This window comes from Streptopelia decaocto, assembly GCF_964273445.1.
Source record: "Streptopelia decaocto genome assembly, chromosome: 3".
NCBI classification, from domain to species: domain Eukaryota; kingdom Metazoa; phylum Chordata; class Aves; order Columbiformes; family Columbidae; genus Streptopelia; species Streptopelia decaocto.
The window spans coordinates 63,809,301-63,832,356 of NC_138656.1; the positions used below are offsets into that span (position 1 = coordinate 63,809,301).

General features: G+C 37.7%; 1 protein-coding gene across 6 annotated transcripts in view; it reads right to left on the bottom strand.

Moving 5' to 3' along the window:
* The window catches only part of L3MBTL3 (L3MBTL histone methyl-lysine binding protein 3), a 79,654-nt gene that overhangs the window by 4,513 nt on the left and 52,085 nt on the right, over positions 1–23,056 (bottom strand). For all 6 annotated transcript variants that reach the window (XM_082048831.1, XM_082048828.1, XM_082048830.1 and 3 more), the window contains 7 exons: positions 22,115–22,225; positions 20,410–20,524; positions 17,764–17,866; positions 11,026–11,172; positions 9,483–9,647; positions 6,464–6,555; positions 936–1,099 (listed from right to left, as the gene is read on the bottom strand). In XM_082048831.1, coding sequence (XP_081904957.1) covers positions 936–1,099; positions 6,464–6,555; positions 9,483–9,647; positions 11,026–11,172; positions 17,764–17,866; positions 20,410–20,524; positions 22,115–22,225 — 897 coding nt within the window. The remainder of the gene's footprint in view (positions 1–935; positions 1,100–6,463; positions 6,556–9,482; positions 9,648–11,025; positions 11,173–17,763; positions 17,867–20,409; positions 20,525–22,114; positions 22,226–23,056) is intronic.

Sequence of the window (23,056 nt, forward strand, 5' to 3'; positions counted from 1 at the left end):
CGTTGTTTGTACAGCCTTATATTAAGTGTTCTACCTTCTCCTATAAGTTCTTGGTGTCCTGCAGCTGGTTGTTTAGGGACAGGATTCACAAAATCTGCAAGCTAAAAGAGCATGTGCCACTCTTGTCCACAGAACATCGAGGAGTGGGACATGGCTACTCCCTCAAAATTACTCAGGTTATTCTATCCATGAAGATTCAGAACCTTCTCTCAGTGAACCACTTCTGACAAACCAGAATGGCTGGTGTCCTCCTCTTCTTTATTCTTTATAGCACAGGGATTAGCAAATTCTTTTTCAAATTTCATGCTTCTTTCTTCTCTGATTAGAGGAGAGCTGATCATCCCAGCTGCAGAAAACTCCCTTAAATCATAGGTACCTCTGAAAGTGACGCAGGGCCTAGACCCTGTCTGTCCAAGCATTATTATGTACTTGAACAGAGACAGGGCTCTAATCTTGAAATCAGGTGTCAGGGCCTGACCATATCCACACAGTTCCTCTCTGTACTATATTCTCACCCTCCAAAACAGTGTGCCACATCCAAACTATGCACCAGGAGTACTTCCTTGGTCCATGCTGACCCCTAAACCATTCCTTCAAATTATTTCTGTGCATGCTAGATGTTATTAGCATAGAGCTTGAGCACCTGACCTGCTGAGCCATACATTTAGCACTTCTCTTTCCCTTTTGAAACCCTGTGGATATATATGTATAGATATATATTTATCTATTTGTACAGATATGACTTAACACTTACTGCTTCTGGGGCTGGGTGGCAGCTGAACAAGCATTTTGGGGATCTGTAAAATTAGGTCCGGCTGACTCTAATCCTGAGTACTAATGCACAACTGTTAATTTATGAGGTTAATGTAAAGCTCTGAATCAACCAAGACTTCAAGGGCAGAGGCAGTGAGGCAGAAGATACAGGGGAAACCTACCTCATCTGTACTCCACTTGGAAACTTTACTGGCTGGGATCCCAGCTACACTGGGAAGGAGTTTGCTCTGCTGTTCCCAGCGCAGGGGTAGGCCAGGGATTTGCAACTTGGAAGACACAGTAACTGGTTGAGAAAGAAGCCTCTGCGTGTTGGGTTCTTCAAAATCTTTAACAACAGGAAGCAATAAACAAGCATTAAATTTCTCAGTCAGTGATGAGATCAGCCACAGTAAAAGCACGTTGATTTCTGTTGACATATATGGGCCTCCCTCCACAAGCTATAGCTTTGCTTACACCAGAATTAGAGGAGTACCACGACTGGTGTTCCACCTGTTATTATTTTATTCCACCTGTTATTATATCCTGCCTGTTATTATATTGGCTCTATATAAATGTAAGTACTTTTACATGGAAATAATCTCTTCCAAGACAACACAACTGTTGGCATACCACACCATAGGGCAAATAATTTTAAATATTTTGATACAATAAATCACATCCACATTTAATAGCTGTATAGTAGCACAAGAACAAACTTAATTGCAGGGTTGAGCTGTTACAACTTCATCAAAAGCAGAACAGCACTGCTTTAAAATTCCAAGTGAATCAGTTGTATGGTTCCAGCCCACACAACATCTATGTCTCATCCACAACAAAATGTTTTTCAGTTCTTCTGAGGAAGAAACACAAATGTCTGCAAATTCCCTGCTCCCACTTCAACTGAATGTTTTATTTGGAAAATAACATTTAACTCCTCCGTGCTGCTATGGGATGTTTTTGCAAGGTCAATCCTCTTTTTATCTCACACATAATGGAAAGAATGAGCTCCCATCCCACTGGCCTCAAAGGTAATGTACCAGTGGGAGGGCAGCTTCAGCCACCTGCTGCTGGGGCTGCTGCTGTCTGGAGAGCAGCAGCAGTTGCAGATGTGTGTAGGAGGAAAGAGGGAAGAGGCATACCTCAAATGATGTCAAACTGCATCAGACATCTATGTTCATTTACATCCACTGCAAATGCAAAAGCACCATGCCTGCTATGAACTCAGGCCTGAATGCTTCCCAAATACCAAGTAAAATTGTGGAAAACCTCTGGAATTCATTTCTGAACAAAACAGCTAACAAAGAACCTACGCCTAATATTCCTTACTAACATGGCTTCATGCAATCACTTCCAAATCCCTGGGCTATCTTTGTTTGGAGCATTCACTTCTATTACAGCTCCGTTCTATTTCCATTTTTGGAAAGTCGCTATTATTCACAGTTCTGCCAATCCTTACTGTTCTAGTTTTCCTACATTTGTGCCCAACAACCAGGGCACAAATTCCTATTATAGATTCTTGCCAGCACAGTGGGACTGGTCTAGAATATATTATGTGGCCAATACACAATGTGATTACATTTACTTGTGTTGTTCTGCTCCTCCAGCTTAAACTTTTGCTAACTACAAGACTTATCCTTATTTTATACCAATGCTCATTGTTCAGAAGTTGACTCTTAAGGCATTTAGTCAGTATTGTCAGCTTACTGATTAATTTTTTAAATAGACTCCTTAATTTTTTCCTAACATCATACTCTTGGAAGTGAGTTCCCTAAATGTCTGTTTACATTTCACTGCTGTTCCTCAAATGTTCCTTAGAGCTTCTACTACTAGTAAAAATCTCAGTGAGAATGGAAAGTCTTATAAGGCAGCAAGCATGCTGAATGTAAAGCCTATTTTACCAAATATAGTATCTTTCTCATTGTTCCCTTGAATACCTTCTCCACGCTTATCCCATGATTTTTCTTTCTAAAAAAGGCCTCTTAAGAGTTGAAAATCTAAGTATTTAGCCTTATTTAGTTCTCCATTTGCAAAACATGTAATACATAGATACTGTAACAGAAATGGCAGGCAACAGTAATGTGTGAAGGAAATTCCAAGCAAATTGCACTCTATTTTTGCAAGTACTTAAACACATGCTTACGTAAGAGCATACAGGCAAACACCCAGTGAGCAGCACAAATGATAGCTAAGGTTACCTATGTATCACGCAAGTCTCCATTTTCAACAGTTTACAGCTGTGTCAAATACTAAATTCCAGGTGAAAAAAAAAATAATCTATCCTGGGCATCTGTCCATGCTGTGTTTTTTTTGAAAATTTCAAGCAAACAAGTCAGCTGGTTATGAATGAGGTTAACAGAAAATAAGTTCACTAATGTGACACTGTGTAACACCAAACCTTGTACTCCACCTATTCACATTGAAGAACTCTATTTACTGACATGGAAAGGAATTGACTGCTTAATGCCTCCAAGGATGTGGGCAAAAATGTCCCTGCTTCCCACCTTGTGTCGCATCTGCCTCACAGGTAAGATGAACAACACAAAAGGAGTATGTAAAGTGCCAGTTTACCCAACTAGATGGAGGAAAAGGCAAAAACCAAGTCTCCAACCCTGCAGCAGGTATAACCACCTCCCTGACAAAAGGACGTTTTGACTTAGTGTGGGTAACTTATTGCAAAAGACAGTGCAAAGCACAGTGTTTTGGCTACAATCTATGTCTATAATTCCAGACATATAAAAGTTCTCCCTGTCCTCACGCTTTGGTATTCCTCGCTCTGCAAGCCCTGCTTCCCATGGAGAGGCAATCTATGTTTGTGGGCGAGAGAAAACATATGATGTACTCCAATTTATGTCTCAGTTTGGACATTTAGGAGAACAGTAACTTGAGGTGCACATGGGTTAGCCACTTTCACCACAGAGCCACAATAAGCTCCTTAAACCACATAAGTGAAGAAACAAAATCTGCTTGCCAGCTCCACATTAGATAGCAGAGCCAGATGCAGAAAGTTCTCACTTTTAACACTGACCACTGTTCTCTGGTGACACTTTGCTTCAGCATCAGACCACCTGCCCTGCATTCTTCATCATACTCAATGCCACCTTGTTATCCTTCCCCTGGAACCATACTCTCCTTGATTCACCCTTATCTTCTTAACGAGTTACCTTTCAACAAAATATAACCTAATGTTTCGAAGCAGCTAAATGGCAAACGCTTTCTGTTATTAATGCGAGACCATAAACACTGTTCATTCCCTCCTGCATGTTCTAGCTCCTAGCATGTACCAGGTTTTTAAGCACACAATGTGTGTCCATAAAGAAAGCCAGTATGAAGTGGCCATGATTTCAGCAGAGTTCTTCAGCTCCAAATAATCCTTCTCCAAAAAAGGGAAGATAGCAATATACATTTTATAAAGTATCAGTAGAGAACTGGTCAAGTGAGTATGGCAAAAGTAGGCTGAAGAATAATAATAATGTGACACACAGAAAAAAATAGGGCAACAAGCACAGGTACCAGAAGTCACAGTTCACAAAAGCCTGCACAACTGTAATTACTTCAGCTTGAGTTTTCCATGACTATGATGGCAAGAACTCAACGATCCTTTTTCATCCTAAAGGTTAAGTATTACGGCACATTTAAACAGACAATGGCACAAAATTATGTGTTAAAAAGGAAGGTGAAAAGGACAACCTTGTTTAACAATGCTGTAAGAAAGTGTTCTAGCTTTGTAAATCTAATTATGCAAGACCCTATACAGAAATGTATCCTAGTAAGCAGAGCCTGTTGGTGAGACTTTATCCAAATAGTCAATTCTGCCAAACTCGAAATGCTGCACAAAATCAGGCCAGTTTTCTTAGGAAAAAAAAAAAAAAAAAGATTTGCAGACAATTTAAAATGCTCTAATTATTTTTCTTTTTTTTTGTATTGTGTTATAAAATGCAAAGTCAACATCAAAACAGTATGTTTCCATTCTGCTGTAACAAAACACTTTAAATGACCAAAAATTCTCTTTCATCTGCTTTAGAGAGATTCTTCTTTTAATGCTTCATTTTTCTCCAGAATTCTGAACTACATCATGTTTCAAAACACTGTAACAACCTGGATTTTGTACTCCTTTTGCACAGCTCTTGTAATAGATGGATTCTTTCATACTTCACATGCTCTTCTGAGTGCCTCTTAGATCTATCTGAAAAGTGCCAGCAGACCAATTATGTTTTAAGATAAAAGAAATGTATCAGATGTTAATAATTAAAAAGAAAACACTACCTTAATTTTATCTTTACGCAATGGTCTACTAGTCTCAAAGAATTTCTGGGGTTTACAAAGATGAGCTTCCTTAAAAGGTAAGCAATGTAGCCCTTGAAGAACCACAGTTACTCAAGTCTCAAGATTTTTGACAGAAGCCTTACAAATTTTGTGTTGCACAACAAATTGCTGAAGAAAAGTCTAAAAATGTAAGGATTAAATTATGAAATTAAAACATGTAGCTTCTCATTGAACTTGCACAAGTTAACAAAACTATTGCAGCAAAAGCTGCGCTGAAACAAAGCGCTGACTCAGTCCAGTAACGAAGTAGCCTGACATACTAAGTTTCACACACCCAAAATAGTTATCAAATGTGAGCCTGTGATGTTCTGGTTTTGGTCTGTATTCTTTCTAACCAAGGAGGATAAAACTGAATCATGAACAGCTACCTCAATCTGTCCAGTTGGATCAGTGAACAGCCCAGAGTTTTGACACAGCAGTACAGTTCAGAATCACTGAACCAAATAAACGTCCGTGTTGGAAGGGACCTTTGGAGACTGAATGGTGCAACCTTCTGTTAAGAGCATGGCATTAGACTAGGTCATCCAGGGCTCTGTCAAGCCAAGGTCTCAGTGCCAGCAAGAGAGATTCCACCTCTTCTCTTGGCAGTCTGTTCCAATTGTTCTGATGGTGAAGCTTCTCCCTCATGTTCAGACACAATTTCTCCTGAAGCAACCTGTGTCCTTTGCCTCTTGTCGCACCACTGCGTATCTTGAAGAAGAAGGTACCTTCAGCTTCTCTATTAACTATGTTTGATTTACTGGAGGACTATGACTAGATTCCTCCAAGCCTCCCTTTTTTAGGCTAAACAAAATTAATTCCTTCAACTCTTCTTCATTTGTCAAGTCCTTCAACCACACCATCATCTTGGTCACCCTCTACCAGAGTGTCTTCAGTTTTGCAACAGAGCAAAAATTTTAGCCATCCCTCTGTAACTGTCATGAAAAAGAAAGGGTCCATTCTGCATATGGGCTACTGGAAAGTATCAGACTGTACAAAAGACTGAGACTGGGCTGCGTAAATCACCTTACCTTTGCATTATGCCTGTAATGTGTAAATGCTACACTCTGCATCTTTAACATTCTTTCAATATGCTTCAAAAGCAGTAAGTGAACATTGTACCTTCAGAACTCAGACTGGCTTAATCACCTATTTTTAAAAGTCAGTGGAAAAACATTCTTGAAATGAAACCTTTTATACCAGTATTCATTTTGCACACATCTTCCCAACAGTGATAAAGATCTTGGCAAAGCCTTTGATGATTACAAGGAAAAGAACCACAGTGTTAGAAGTGTTACTGTCAAAAAATTTTTGGACATGTGGAAAATAAGTTGCAACGGAGTTTCATGAAAAATATTACGGAACAGCTGCAGATTTTAATATAAAAAACGAAGTACTACCAATTTACCTTTAATTTCATTTGAAATGAGCAGCTTATTTTCTGTCTCCTCTTCTTCACACTCTTTGTTCTTTATGGAGTCCTTTGTTTGTAGTACTCCACTGAGGAAAATAAGATGTTCATTTTTTATTAATACATCATAAAAATCACTAAGCATGATGACATATCTTGCTAACAATGCTGTTAACACTTCAGGATTCCCACATAAAGGATGCTGTATCATCATAAAATAAAAAAAGGGACGATCAGATTTCTGACTTACACAGATGGCATGACTACTGACATGAATATTGCAATGAAAGCTCAAGATTAGTGCAAACTAAGATTATGTAAATAATATCAATGCACCTCAGAACTAAAAATGGAAAGTATACAAATGAAGGTAGAGGATGCGTTGCAGAATATGGGAGAAGTGAAGAACACATATACAGCTGCATCTCCTACAAAGCCTTACTGGTTATGCAGCACATTTTCAGGAGCTGTCTTAAACAATAGCTACTCTCTTTTCTCTGCCCAACCTTCCTCTCCACCCCACGCCAAATCCTGTACTATACTGACACACTGTTGTGCAGCTGTTAATGATCCTACTGAAAATATCTGTATTCTTTTCTTCCTGTTTTTGCATTAATTCTCGTCCAGCCAAAGGAGACACTCCTTGCCTGCTGACTGTGGCTGCTCCCACAACTTTGCCAGCCCAAACATTTGCAAAGAGGGAACACCTCCCCTCTACTGAGAAAAATGGGGCAAGAGAGGTGGAAATAAAGAGAACTTCTCAAAGGGGGGTGGTGAGTGTATCTGCATGTTAAACTCAGACCCTGGGAAGTTCCTTTTCAAACTCTGCCTTCACAAGGTATTTCCAGTCTGGTTTCTTAAAGAAATGAAGCTGCTTATGAACTTGCTGACATTATGTGTGTATTTATTTCCTTCAGCTTTTAAGAACCTGAGAACACTTTGGCCAGTTCTTACTAAACCACCATATATGCAGATCTCTCAGAGATACTAAGTACATAATGAACATTTTCTAAAAACAGGCATCAGACAGAATGATCTTAAAGTAAAGACTACAAGAAAATCCACAACATGAACTCACATTTTTCTGTCTACCAGAGAAGCAGTCAACAAGAATCCCTTTATGAATGTCCCAAATACAGATACAAAGCCACACTAGAGCTAGTACCTTATTAGACATAAAGATTAGCAAACCTCAAAACACAAATCCACAGAAAACAAGACTTGTTTAATTCCATTGTTTACCCTTACACTACTAAATACATTTTATATATTAAATACTATTTATACTCTTAGATACAAGTAAGCATTTGCGAACAAATCAGCTAGGAGCTGCAAGTTCACTGACATCAATAGAAATCTATTTAAAACACTATTAACGGTGCAAAATGAACACAAACTGGAAAGTCCAGCCTTTGGTAGGACACAAATAGTAATGGTATGACAAGCAATGCCAGTGGAATGCATACAGCAGGCATGCCTTCTTGTGCTACAAAGGACTTCTCCACAGTATCTTCCTCCGAAACACCACCTGCATTTATTTACTTAAAAATTATTTTCCTGACCTCCACAAACACAGAAAACTTCTAAAGTAAGATTCTACGAAGTAGTACAATTAATTCCAAACCCAAAGAAAATGATTACTGTAATTTGACATGAGGAAGAGAGATCACCAAAATCTGTGAGGAAACATGTATATTCCTGTTTTCTTGAGGATGATTTTCACAGCAACATAGATCTAAAAATTCTATTTCACCAGTTAAATACAAGTTAGCATTAGGAATTGAAAGTTTTGGGGAAGGAGTTGGAAGATAAATTCTTTTAAAATGTAGTACCATTTCGATTCCCAAGCCTGGGTGTTCAGCTTCCTTAATTGTAAATATTTCCAGAATTGAATTCCTATTACAGTGAACTTCTTTCGCTACTGTGAAGGTAGCGAAATTTCTTTCAAATGAAAATTGAATATGATGTAGGCATGTAATCTTTATCTTTAATTTTAATCTCGGGAACATTCCAGAGGGACAGACTGCAGTTTTTACACACATTTTTTGCAAACCAAAGTTTTCTAGTGTGTTTGTATGCACAGGTACTTCTTACTAGAAAGGAAAAGGGAAAAGGAGTTAGTAGAACTGGAAATGAGCTGAGTACCACTTAGATATAACGTAACAAAATAAATGTCATGGTTGGCTTCATATGTGGCGGGCTCCTCAATCAAGGACTTCTATGAAACAAAAGATTACCTGCAGTACGAAGGCACATACAACTGTACTTAAGTCAAACATAGTCAAATCCATGCTATGGGCTCAGCAGCTAAAGAGCACACAAGTATAAGTATCTATGTATTCAATTATGCATGTGTACTTCGAATAAACATCTAAAAAGATCCACTGGGTATTGCAATAACCAGATGCTCAATATTTTATAACTCCAGCAGTTCATATATACCTAATGTTGTGAATGCTATTATTCATGCCTTTTTCAAAGAAAGTTTATACAACTAAAAGTCCTCTCTGACTATGCTGGATGCATAAAGACTGTGGAAGGCTGGATGATAAAATGCAGATAGTCATCAATGTATTCAAACAGTTCAAATACAAACTGTAAAGCCTCTGGGTAGTTCAAAGTTGGCACAAGGCCATCATTCTCTGAATGAAACGACTGAATACAGTGAACAGATAGCACGCATACAGGTTATTTTAGGTCTTCATAAAGATAATATTTGTACATATACAATATCATATTTGTACACAAAATTAAGAAAGAAGAATCTCAAACCCCAATAATTTATCTGTCTTGTAGTATTTTTCCTCTCCTCTCTGATATGCATTTCTTATTTCTTAAATACACTGTGACACTCCCTTCCCACCTATTTCTAATATAAAGACAGACAAAGAACTTCCATCTCCTTTCCCATTGCTTCCAAGAGTTCCACAGACACATTGCTGTACTGCATTGCCTGGTAAGCTGCATTTTAAACTGTCTCCAAATGACTCATACTTTGAAAGGAACTGATAGTTACCCAGGTGCCTTCTTTTCTTTCACATCACATAACATGGGCTTCTTGCAAGGAGATGTACTTTCTGTATCCTCCTGCTCAGTTGTTTCTGATACAGTTTTCCCAGATGGTCGATTATGAGCTGAAGATTTCATAGCTACATGACCAGGGCTGGGGCATTTTCTGTCACTGTTTAAAACAAATTAACAGAATGTTTAAAACTGAGAGCAGCTGAGTTGTTGTTCAACTTATTTTTTCTATGGGTAAAGAGTCATTAGTGTAATTGAAGAAATACAAAGGTTTCATTTGTTTGTTTCAAGAAACAGCAGTTTCTCACTTGCCAACAACAAAACTGTATTTTCAAAAATCACAACACAAAACTCTCTTCTCCATGAAATCAAAGGTAAAACGTTTAGGCAATTTGCCTAGTGTTCTTTTTGATAATAAGCTATCCACTTCAAATACTTGTAACACAAGAAAACTGTGAAGTATCATTTTACTCCTATATCTTATCTCTCTTCCGTGATACATCGCTATCTAGTCAGGACCCTTTAAAAATGTTATGCTGTGTCTTAATTGGGACAGTGAAAAAAGCAGCACTTTTCCTGGTAGTTCCTGCCACAGAGAACACCACTCAAACTGTTACTGGTTTCACTGGGACAATACCTAAGCTACCCGTCAGACAGCAATTAAGTCACTTCAGATTTGTACAATCCTACACTTATAAGAACAATCAAACCAAGCAGCGCTCTTTGAGAGGTGAATATTTTGGTTTTCAAAGTATGAAGTTGAAACTGTCTCTGACAATGTAATTTAAAATACTGTCTATTGAAAATACATGGTCATTACAGTGGGAACTGGAAATCTTCACTATGAACATTCACATTTTCACATTCACATTAATGAAGCCCTTGAAAAGAATGGAAAGTGTCTCTCACTTTCCTTCTTACATTCTCTGTGTATCCCCACAGCCCACAATAAGCACAGGAGTTGGTGGTCATAATTTCTACTAGGAAATCATAATCTGAAAATCTTCATCTTGGTATCACATCCCTTTGTTTCTTCCCAGTGCTCCTGCTAGAAGCTTCAGCCACAGATTTCAGCATCATCTTTGCAAAACCCACTCCAGTGGTTTGATTCCCCACTCCCACAAGAACAACAGAATTTATAGTGGCTATTCTTCAAAGAACAATATGAATTTACAGTCATGTCAATAAGGCCACCCCAGCAAACAAAAGAAACAGAAATAAATAATTTTCTTAAGTGAAACCAAGTGGCAAACAATCCATTTTAAATTCCAATTAACCACTTTACTAAGATAGTTACACTGAAGATTAAACTGAACTCTTGTTAAATCATACACAGCCAAATCAGTATCAGTCTTTGACAGCTCAGTGACCTTTTCGATAAGCACTGATGAAACCATTTCTTCCCTCTAAATGAAAAATGCAGATAAATAGACAGGCCTTTCTGAAACCATTCAGCCATTACACAACTACAAACTACATTGAGGAACACGGAAATCAAGTACTGCTGTTAGTCACAGACATTGCTTCATTGTAATTACTTGATTACAGGAGAGGTGGATCTTTCACTTGCTTCCATTTTTCTATTCCTGGGGACAGGACTGGCTGCAGGCATCTCCCCACTCAGCCGATCAGGTAAGAGGCTTTCCTTGTTCAAGTTCATCTCCGAATATGGGCAGGTGACTGCACTAGAAGTTGAAGAAGAGAAATGCCTCATTATTGCTAGAAACTTTACTGACATCAGAGACCAGTTTTCTAGGAGCAGATGCAATCACAATTAGTATAAAGAAGAACAGAAAAACATGCAATAAGTGGTCATACTTGAAAATGTGAATAAATCCATTGATTAAAAACCTCAATCTGAATGTTTTTCAGATTACCTTTTGACAGCACTTACGGAACACAAATTGTGTTAATTTATATCACAGCACACAGTCTAGAAAATCGCTTGATGAATATTTAGCCTGCTCTCTCATACCTCTAATGGTTTTTATCTATAATATACAGAGTGCCGTGACTATATCCACCTTTCTCCAAGCAAAATCATATTCCCATGGTTATTTTTTCCTGGAAAGGAGGGTATTTCTACTATGTAATGTCCACACGGAAGCTGCATTGCAAGGGCACAGTCTGAGAAATGCTACACATCCTCTCACTGCAGTGAATGCCCCATCTTTGCAAACGCCGCTTTGTGAGATTCCATTGAAAGACTGAGATATTTGCACAGTCTTTCCTATCGTACAACACTCGCAATTTCACTACACTCCAATTACAGAAGGAAAGAACTTGGCGCTGTGCTTTGGTAATGACTTGTAAATATTACTCTAAGAAATGTGAAAGTTATACCTCCCACAAGAGGTGGGAAAGGGAAGAACAGCAACACAAACCACACTGGGCTGAACTAGGATTTTGTCTTTAGAAGAACGTAATGCAACGTTCAACTGATTAGTCAGGCTACGAGTTACTCACACTTCAAAAATAATATCCCAAATTCTGAAAGGTATATATATGACACAACAGTGAATAACAACATGCCCAGTTTTCAAGTCTCTACTTAAGATACAGGAGAGGCTGTACTAAACTTTATGCTCTATTGGTAGTTCATGAGCCACAACACTAACTATAACCTAAAATTACGCTTTCTTACTCACTTGTATTATTACAAGGACCTCTACAATGGTAAAATGTAAAAAACCCATGTCCTGGGATTTTATTTATCTTCTTTTCAAGAATATAACTATCTTCCTTTTCATAAACTACTGCAATGTTGTATTTGTTTCACTGACTGTTACATGCATGATTTCCAAATAGAACTGTCTATTATAAACAAGTCTGCCTTGTCGGCCGTATACCCTGCCATGTCCAAATTACAAAAGCTAAATAGAAAACCAACAGATTTCATTCTCATGTTTGTTTTACAAAGCACAGAATTTAAAAAGGCCTTTTATTCAAAATATGCCATATATTACAGAATAACAGAATGGTTGGGCTTTGAAGGGACCTCTGGAGATCATCTGGTCCAACCCACCTGCTAGAGCAAGGCTCCTTTTTCTTTACTGATGAAGCTTTGGATCCACAGTGTGTATGAATCAACTCCTATCCCAAGACTGGACCAATATTAGTAAACTAATTTTGGTCCTACCAACATAAACAAAAAGTTGCTGGAAATTTATATTTCCCTCAGCACTAGCATAAAAAGCGAAAATTCCTTCAGGCCACATCAGTCAGTCCTTGCTGGGGTTATTGACACAGGCATCCAACAGCGCAGCTAATTTTGTCAGTTGGTTCATTTGGAAGTGAGACAGTATCCACATTTTTTTTTGTTATTAATCCTTGTATAACTGTCCTGAATTTGAATCTCCTCTGAGACACAGGCACTGAAGTTTTTTTTCCGTAAGAACCTTCACATCAAAAGCTTACATAGGACAATAAGATAGAGCAAACGGGTGGCTGGACTCTAAAGTGCTACAGTTGAAACAGGGTATTTCTTGTTAATGAAAATGTTTTAAAGACATGGAACAGAATATATGAAGAAAAATTCAACCTGGAGCATTTAACTTTTATTTCAAATTCCTAACACAGAATTTGGCATTTTCTTTCAGATTTCTCTATATACCTCTACTTATATTTATTTTTCAACCTACTGGTTTTGTCTGTCTTAGGACTAGCCTCTGCCAGACATCTTAAAAGAACAAAAGAACAGCAACTGAAAGACTGAGAATAAAAGAGGGACAGTTATTTTATATTCTCAGTTCTTTATATTGCTGCATCTATCACAATGATGTCTTTTTTCCCTTTCAAATGAACTACAAGATGAAAGATACAGGCTTCTGTTCAAAAAAAGTCTTTAAGGAGCCAACGCTAGTGGGATTTAAGTTCTTGCTGTGACAAACTCCTACCACTGTGATGAAATACAGTTATCAGAAACTCAGGAACATATTGGTTCATCTCAGTTCTGCCACTGCTGTAAGGCAAAGCATGTAATCTCCTTTTGGCTTCCTATGCTCACAGGGGTGTTTTGAGGCTTAGTGTTTTTAAGCAGTCAGAGGGCCGTCTCTAAACACTACCAATGTGGTATTTAACTTCAGTTGTGTATTATTAAATAAGCCTTACACCACAATGAAATGTGACATTACGATTTCACCTCCAGCAGGTCTTCTGATGGCCAACACCATTAATATGTTTTAAATTAAAAAAAAAAAAACAGAAAAAGCCTCAAAATTCAGTCCTTCATTAGAATTTGCCCATTTACTGCCTCTTCCTTTAATATTTTCTGGAAAACCAGAAGTTGAATGACAATTTCAGTCAAAAATACCTATAATACTAACAATACTTTACAAAGCCAGATTGAGTTTTTCTTTGTAATTTATCATTCCAGTTCTTGTATATTTTTTTAAAAAGTCCTTGACAGTCCTTTGATGTTACTATTACTTGAGGCAACAAAAAGAACCTTCAAGGTTTCCAGCAGTAGCTTTGTTTCAACAAAACATGGCATGAATGAACCTGTGTATGAGTTACATGGCTTCAGATCAATCAGTAAATCCTCCTGAATTTCAATGCCCCCAGCCTTTGGTTTAGTTTAACTTGTCTGCTACAAAGAATTAAAAAAAAAAAAAAAAAAAAAAAAAAAAAAAAAAATCAACCTTGTTATTCCTACATAATAAAAGTACCCAACTGATACTGATACCAGACGGTAAGTTTTGGAGATAATTCATCTCAAGGCCTCAGAAGTCTTGATGTTTAGGTTATTTTAGAATTTTTAACTCTTCTGTCAACTTAAACCTGAATTTCTGCTCCAGCTTGGAGTTTGCCTTAGCACACCATTTTGAAAACAGCAGAAGTTCAGAAGCCAATTTCCAAAATGCTGAGATGTCCTTGACTTGGGGGTACCACAGTCTGTCAGAGGCACAGAGAGCACAGCAAGAAGCAGAAGCAGCAGCAGGTACCCAATCTGAAACCTCTACTCTACATCTGACAGGGCTGTACATCCTCCAGCACTGCTGCACAGCTTTGAAACCAGTCCAACACGAAGATACTTAATTATCATCTGAGCTGCTTCAGCAGGCTCAACCCACGTTTCAGTAAACAAATATTCACATTAACACCACTCGACTTCTCTGCACACGAGAAAAATCAGCCACCTCTAAATGCTGAAGGATCAACACAGCACAGCAATGAGCTTTCTGCTGCACGCTTGGCATCCTATTGAAATGGCAGCAGAGTGGCTGGCAATACCCTTGTCCATAACATGTTTTTCTGAGGAAAAGGAGCCACAGTTTCCAGAATCTTGCATAGGCTGAGGAAAAACCGAGCATTAAAACAAGCTGCTGTTTTTATCGAATCAGGAAAGATCAATAAGGGAAAACGCACACAACTAATTACTACTACTTGTATACCATTCTGAAGAATTCCTGGGATCACAGACCCAGGATTTTCAAGACAACAGAGGTTTTACGTTATCAGCCATGGTTATTTTGCAGCTGCTCTTCTATCACTCTTAAGATGTATCTCTAGGTAGGATTACACATGCATCTATTTTTCTCTGAATTTCAAGGGTAGCAGGATAAACTGGCCTGCTGATGGGTGATCATAGACCTTAGTCTTCTCCAGACAACTGGAGATGGTCCTGTCTTGTAGCAGTATGCAAAGGTTCTGAAGTACAGAGTCCAACTGGATTAATCAGCCTCAGCTACACCTAACATCAGAAGAGAACATAAGCAGAATTCTCCCTTAACCTGAAGAAGAGGAGCAGGGTACTCTGTTTGGTAAAATAAAGTTAATACTAAGGTATTTTCAAATATAGATTATTAGTCTTTATGACTGCTTGGAATATTTTGCAAACCTGCGTGAAGCTACAGAGAAGTCTCCTGGTTTAGTTGTACTGGTTGAAAATGTTACCAACCCCAGCTCCTCATCACTGCCAGGGGATGAGATTGTATGGCAGCTCCAGGAAAATTTGCCCAGATTTGCTCAAACAATCTTCCCTGATGGGTTAAACAAATAGATTGACTAACTGATGGATCTACGGTAGTCTATGTTCGAATGACCACATCTGCTGGTAGTGATGTGTGATTAGTAAGAAACTCCAGCAAAAGGGTCCTGACAACATCTATGGGATGTATTCTTTTTCTGCTGGATTTTTGTTAAGTGATGTCTTTACTTCAGTTGACTTTATGAAAATATTTTTAACTAGTCTGGAAACAAGTGATACAAATATTCTCTTTCACAATTTACAATGTTTACCATCAAAGCATTCTTTTTAGGAGAAAGCTGCTTTAACAGCCTAAACCTGACTCAAGAGAAGTTTATAGCAGATTTGGCTAGGGCCAATGACCTTACATAAAAGATAAAATTAAACTTCAGACTGCTATCAAAAACAGATGAGAATTACTTCAGCAGACACTGAACAAACAGATGTGACATCCTGCTGAGCTGAGGTTTCCTGCATTTCTCTGCTGCAGTTCTCTTACAACACGGCCTCCTCTGCGACACATACAATTCATCTGAGACATAACGCATGTGAAGTTTCCGGTAAAAATCTTTGTTCCTGGAGAGTTGACTCAAAATGCTAATGACCTGTTTACAACTGGCCGCGTTGCATTGCTGCTTGAGCTTGAAAATCATTGCATGCATTAAGTATCAGACAGCATACAATTCACAATCATAAAAACGCAGGTGATCTGCATAATGCTCCAACCTGCACATCAGTCTCAGTTTCAACTGCACAGCAGAAAACCCTAGATCAACTGGTGGTAGATACCAAGTCCTTATTATCATCAACTTTTCCAAAAAGTAAATACTTTAACCCCAGTACATAATTAATCACCAAGGCTTTCATCTGGTTCCTTAGGAACAAGCTCTCAAAATTATTTCAGAACTACTTAGCATTTTAAATTATCATCTTTTCTGCACACAGGCATTTATGCTGCAGACAGACATCGTACCTCATCATGAAAAAAAAAGATAAGCACGGTTAAATACATTCCAAGGTTGCGAAGATAAAAGAGCCAAGCAACTGCTACCTGACGTGGATAATTATACCAATTTCAAAATGTCTTGGTTAATTCAGGAAAAAAGTGATGGTACAACGTTAGAAGTTTTGGGGTGACCCAGACCCTCCAGGCTGTAGACTCCAGATAAATAACAAATCTCTCTCTTCTGTTACATTTTTATTCCATAGAACTATCACTTGATGTGCGAATAACGGGATTGCTAAGAGCATAGTAAAAATAAAACACAATAGATTGCCATGAGTTTATTTCTTTTATTGATATTCAGGATGAGTAAGTATAACAACTTCAAATACCACGGAAAATATAGTTACAAAAGCAAAGGCTACATGAACTAACTAGACATGTAGCTCTTACTCATCCCTTCTCCGTGAAACAGTAGAAGATTTAGTGCCAACGTTTATTTAGAGAGATCATAAATTAAAAACTTTTCTCAAACATTCACTTATTGTTTCTGAGAATGGGTATATTCACCTAAGTAACTGAGATAGCACATGATAAGAAAGATAATACTCTAAATTCGAAGTTATTGCCTTACAGATCAGGTGCATTAATAGATCATACAAGATTCAGTCTACTGGACTATGAAATAAAATAGGTTTCATCTAAGCAGCCAGGAAACTTTTTAGGCAAGTAAGTCTAGTTTACTTCACATTTACATGTGGACTAAGAATATGAATGCAGTAGGTTACCATATGCTAACTGAAGGATGGCGACCTCTTAAGTACTAACAAAAGCATCTTTAGAAACACGAAGTACAAACAGCAAGTTGTTCAGGCTGTCATTTGGAATACATCAATTGGAATTTCCTTTTTGGTATTTTTCCAAGCCAACAAGCAAATCCTCACCTCCACCAACCAAGCAGAACAAAAACATCCAAGCCATAATAAAATTAGTGGCCTTGTATTTCAAAAGGCTCAAAAGTTATTGCTTTATATCTATCTGTCTGTAACATTTTTCAATCTGACCAGAAAGCTGAGGAATCCTCATAGGAACCAAATACAGAGCAGCTGGATCTATCAATTGTGACAAAAAAATGATGTTTGACAAATCTTATCTCAGCACACCCTGGTGAAATGAAGTTAGAGATTGCTAATGTTTATTTCAGCATGCTCACCATGGCAACTGACATCATTGCATACTGAGGTATAGAAGATTTCATATTTTTTTCCAGCTTGGATCTGTTTTCTTGTGAACGGCAATTAAAAAAAACCCACTATGTGAACACATCACAAATTGAAAGAATAAAATTAGTTTCATGGCACATACCTATGATGGCCGATATGTCTTGCTCTTTTAATGTGTCCAACTCCTTTACATCCTGCTGTGGGACAACCTCCATGCTCTAAAGCTTCCACCAATTCCAAGGGACCTGCATGTCAGGGGAAATTACATAAGACATTTAAAAAAATCTATATAATCTTTAAGAGTCAAACAAATATGCAGGAATACCAGAGTATCATAGTAAACATGAAGAAGAAATAAGTAAACAAAATCTAATTTTAAAGTACTTTAAAATGAATTCTGTAAAAGCATGATGGAGATTCAAACAAGCTAATCCACTGGAGAAATAATTTTATTCTGCGAGTAAATCTCTACAGGAGACCTATATCTATATAAAGAAGGAAAAACTTGGAAGAACTGTATGACTTACATTTCTCCGCTATTAACTACCTGTAGTTGCAAGAGCACAAAGTAAGTTACCCTGCTATTCGAAAGACAGGGTTCATAATGGGTACTGACCTTCTCCATTTTTTAGCTTAAGTGAATGAGATGTGAAAACAAAGGCTGAAAATAGTACTAAGAAGCACAAGTCATTGGGAGATTTTTGGCATTCTACTTATCTGAACTTATGTGTCTATCTGATTTCCATCAACCTGTAACAATGACGCCTGCAGAGACATTAAAGGATGTAGCTGTCAAAACTATCTTTGACGCTCAAGTAAACATAGTATATAACCCATAGTTTCATAGCAAGCAAGAGACAGATCTACTCCAGTACATGGAACTGAGAACAGCTCCTGCACATTGGCAAACATGCACTGTCTCGCCAGCACCGCTTTTACTTGACGAGTCCATGAACTTGTATCTCCCCCTACAGATAACAATACTGACATAAAAAGGTCTATTTAAATAAATTCTCCTACATGAAAGATAGATTCTTGCTCGTAGGTGGATAATGAAAGAATGAGAATTATTAGGTATCATTAGGACAGTCCAAAAGCATTTTTAACAATGTTCCACCTATGCTAATGTTAAAACACTATGACTACACTGAAGTCCAAAGACTTCTATAGGCTTTAAAATGCTCTAATGGATGAGAGAACAGAGAACTTCAGTTTTGATGCTTATAACGTAACAAGTTAGTGGAGTACAGTCCTAAAATTACATTCGGCCCTTTGAAGGCAACCGCGAGGCTGATGTGGCCCCCGGCAAAAATGAGTTTGACACTCCTGCGCTAGAAAAAATGAACAGTGCCTCCTACACCACCACCTAGAGGAGCTGATGTGTTGTGGTATGTGATGGATGGCTGTATTTTGTTTCTTTCAATGCCTCCAACAAACTGAAATTAGGTATTTTATACCCCCACCTAGGCTAAGATTTTTTTCTTTTTTTTCCAATCTCAGGTAATAGAAATGTCACAACCTTATTCAGCTCTTTTGCCATATGATACAACTTTTACTTATGTGACCACTACTTTTTCCCACCAGCCTGCTACTTCATTCAGCACACAGGATGCACATCTCTGATTACGAAGATGTGCAGCACTCTATCCTCTCCTTATTATTCACTTTGTGCTTCAGCATTTACAGTACTCTATTCAGACTATGCTTTGAAGGCAGAATGATTAAGTTCCTAACAGGCAGTCATCACTGTACCACTGGAGTGCTCAGAAAACTAATGAATACACTCCCACCATGCTCTTGACAGGAAACATTTCTTCTTGACATTTTAGAGATGATGAGCTGAGGTACAGCGATTTTCAGGTAACACATTCACACAGTCTGTGTGTGCCTTATCCCAGTTATTTTACATTTAATTTTTTCAGAGTACTTAGCATTGCTCAGCATTTCTTATTTTCCAAGCACAACTCTTTCTCATCTCTGTTACAGCTGTGAACACTCAGCACTTGTGCAAACCATACCTCGCAGCTGCGATATAAAATAATTCCAGAGAAGACCACTCGCTTCAAAATCATGTGTTCAAACTTTAGCTAAAGCATTTTTGCTACCATTACCCAGAAGCATAACGGCACAGGTAGGGATACCCTTACCTCAGAGCCTCTTCTCCCTGCAACCTTCAGTCTCATTTATGACAGACCTCTCACCTGAACAAGTAAAACAAAATCCCTAGAGAGGGCAAGCCAGTAAATACAGTACTATTAGTGGTAGAATGCTTCTGCTAGCTTTCTCTTCAATGTGGGCACCATTAACCCCTCTTTGCTAGGCTGAAGAAAAGGAAGTTAGCTGGTTTTGAGGGTTTGCCACAGCATTTGCAAGGAGTGCCTTCTCAGAGAACTGCAGTCTCCTACGAGCCAAAAAGCACACTAACCTTCAAGAGGATGTGGACGTAAGATTTTAAGAGTGACACCTTATCCCTACAGAGTGCCACAGCAGTGCGACCACTGGCTTTGGGGAGGGCAGGGATTTTACATAACAGATCCTTATTTCCTGGTTTTGCCTGTAGTTCTTACACATACAGAGAAACACAGTATTTCCACTACAGTAAGACTCAACAACAAAGCTATCTACTAAAAAGTGATTAATTACTGACCATTGATTTTGCACTAAATGTCACATTTACATTATTTTGCATATCCTAGTTGCTATTCCTCCTTGCATGGCACTGGCATGGAAGAACATAGCACAGTACACGTCTTTTAAAATAATTACATTATAATGTGATTTCTCTTACTAGGTGGGGGCTGAAGAGGGTGTCCGGTTTTTGTACACCAGCCTGCAGGATGGATATCAGGGCTATCTACATCAGTCCAATAATCATAAATACTATCCCAGCCATCAAAATGTACCTAAAATAAAAAAAGGAGAAAAATACATTGTAGATCAGAAAAATTCTATAAAGTTTCCTTAAGTAATCTCTGAAAATGTCCATTAGAGAAGTCACTTTAAGGCAACTACCAATGTTACACAGAAAATATATGTACATTAGATCTGGATCCAGATATACTCTCACTGAGAGAGGTGTCATTTGGTTGTTTATTATGTCTTGCATGATCAGGCTCAAATGCCAGGAATAAAGCAGCCAAGCTTAGTTCTCACATTAATACTTCAATTAAGCAAGAATTTCTGCCTTTTTTCTCAAAAAAAAAAAAAAAAAATCCAAACATTTTCTAATTTCCTGTTTGAACATGATTTAAAAATAGCAGAGCAGTAAGCCAAGGCCTAAAAAATGGCATTTATCCATTAAAAAACCAAAAATCCCCAGCCTACTGGTAACAATTTTACTAAAATCAGGCTATACAGGATAAGGAGCTGAAACTGAAGAGAAAACAAAGTATGTGACTTCCCAGAAAATCACCAGTATGGCTATAAATGCTTTTCTTTTTTTAGGTGAAAGCTAAGTATCTTCAAATCTTATTTGACCTCTGTACTAGTAAATAGCTTAGATCTCTCATTCATGCATGTGGATGCACATACACACAGATACATACGAACAGAGCTCTTTCAACATATACTACAGAGACAAATTATCACCCTAGAAGCTACAAATCCTGACATTTTAATATATTAGACATGAAAGGGGGTTTCTGTTTGGTGGTGTTCTGGGTTTTTTTTTTGCATGACAAACTTAAAGTTTAGATAGAAAACATTGTAAATGTGAAGATATTGTCTCTCACAATTCCCTACCACCAGTTAATTCAGAATGAAATGTCAGCTGCATTTCTGCTTGAAATACCATGCATGCCTAATAAATCTGTACAACTGCAAACAGAAATATCTTTCATATCCATCTAACTGGATCTCTGGAATATGCCTGCCTTTCTAATGGTTAAGGGCTTCAGAGAGTAACCTGGTTTCGTAAAATAAAAGAAAAATAGTTCAAGTATACAACTTCTGGAAAACGGGAATTCCTTAAAAATACATTACTAATTAATGCAATCTAAAATCCATAATTAATATAAACTTCAGAATTGCGGAATTCCTTGGCAAGGAACAAGAGTTCACCGTTCTTGTTTCATGTCTCCCTTGTATCTCTCTCCTCTCCCTGGAAGTTTATAGAGACAGATTCAGTTAACCTAGACCAAATATTTTCTGGGCCCTAATACAAATACCACAGCAGCTCTGTGACACTTGATATTAAATCATCACATTTCTTGATAGAATAGGCAACTGGTTTATATCAACTATTCCCAAAGCAATTTTCGAACATCCTCAACTCTGCTCTCTAATTACCTACGTCAGCAAATTTTAACTAAAAGGATAATAGAATGACCCCTTCCAAAGGAATTATATGCATATTAATCAGCAAAAAGCTTAGCAGGACACAGCAATGTGACTAATTTCTTCCTGTGCTTAATTTTACAAGTATAGGATTTTGGTTCCACAAAGTACTCATCAGTCACTCAAGCAGGATAGCATAGTAATACAGAGAGACTTACTTTTATTCTGTAGTCATCAGTATCTACAATAGTTGCTACTCTAATAAATACTGGATTTCTCTTGTCAACGACTTCAAGTTTCATGTTTTTCTGAAAGCCATGTGAAGGTTTCTAGAAAAGAACAACAATATTATGTGAAACAGAAGAAAACCTCAAAAATCTCACACAACTGTAAAATATACAAAATCCACAGCAAACTTTCTGCTTTCATTTTCTCAAACCTGCCGTCCTCCCCCAACAAATCCAAGCATAAAAAGGTCATTCAAACCACTGCTGCTAAACTAGAGAAACAAAGTAACTACTCTGGAATTTCAGGTTCTCTATTTAATCCTTCCAAGCAAGGAAGTAGGAAACTTTATTTTAAATTAGTTGTTTGAGGTTTGCAGGGGTTGTTTTGGTTTTTCATTTGGTTTGGTTCTTTCAGTCTTTTTGTTTGGTTGATTGGTTTTGTTGTTTGTCCCTAAATTATCTAGAGAAGTTTTCCCAGAGATTTCGACCAACAGTTTCAATGCAGTATTACATACCAGCAGCCTGAAATGTCTATGAAATTTTCTACAGAAAGCATACTTGTATTTTGTAGTATGAGTTTTTGCTTTGTGGATCAAACACTTATTTTTCAGTCTTCTACTGAAAACACAACATGGCATAACTGTAAATACTCATTCAGAACGAACAGGACCAAATACCTGGTTTGTGTTGCTATTTTGGTAAAAAGATGTCTGTGTTAGGAGTATCGGATTTTATCTTTGCCATCTACAGCTATGAAATCTAAAGCAAAAGGTATTTCCATTTAAAGGAAGATATATGCAAGACATGTTAGGCTTTTTATTTCAGATTTCTAGGAAAATAACGTCTGTCCCTCTTAAGACTTTCCAGAACATCAGTGTTTTTTCCTCAGCTGTAGCTTAAAAGCTCTATTTTCTCCAACAATACAATATAAAA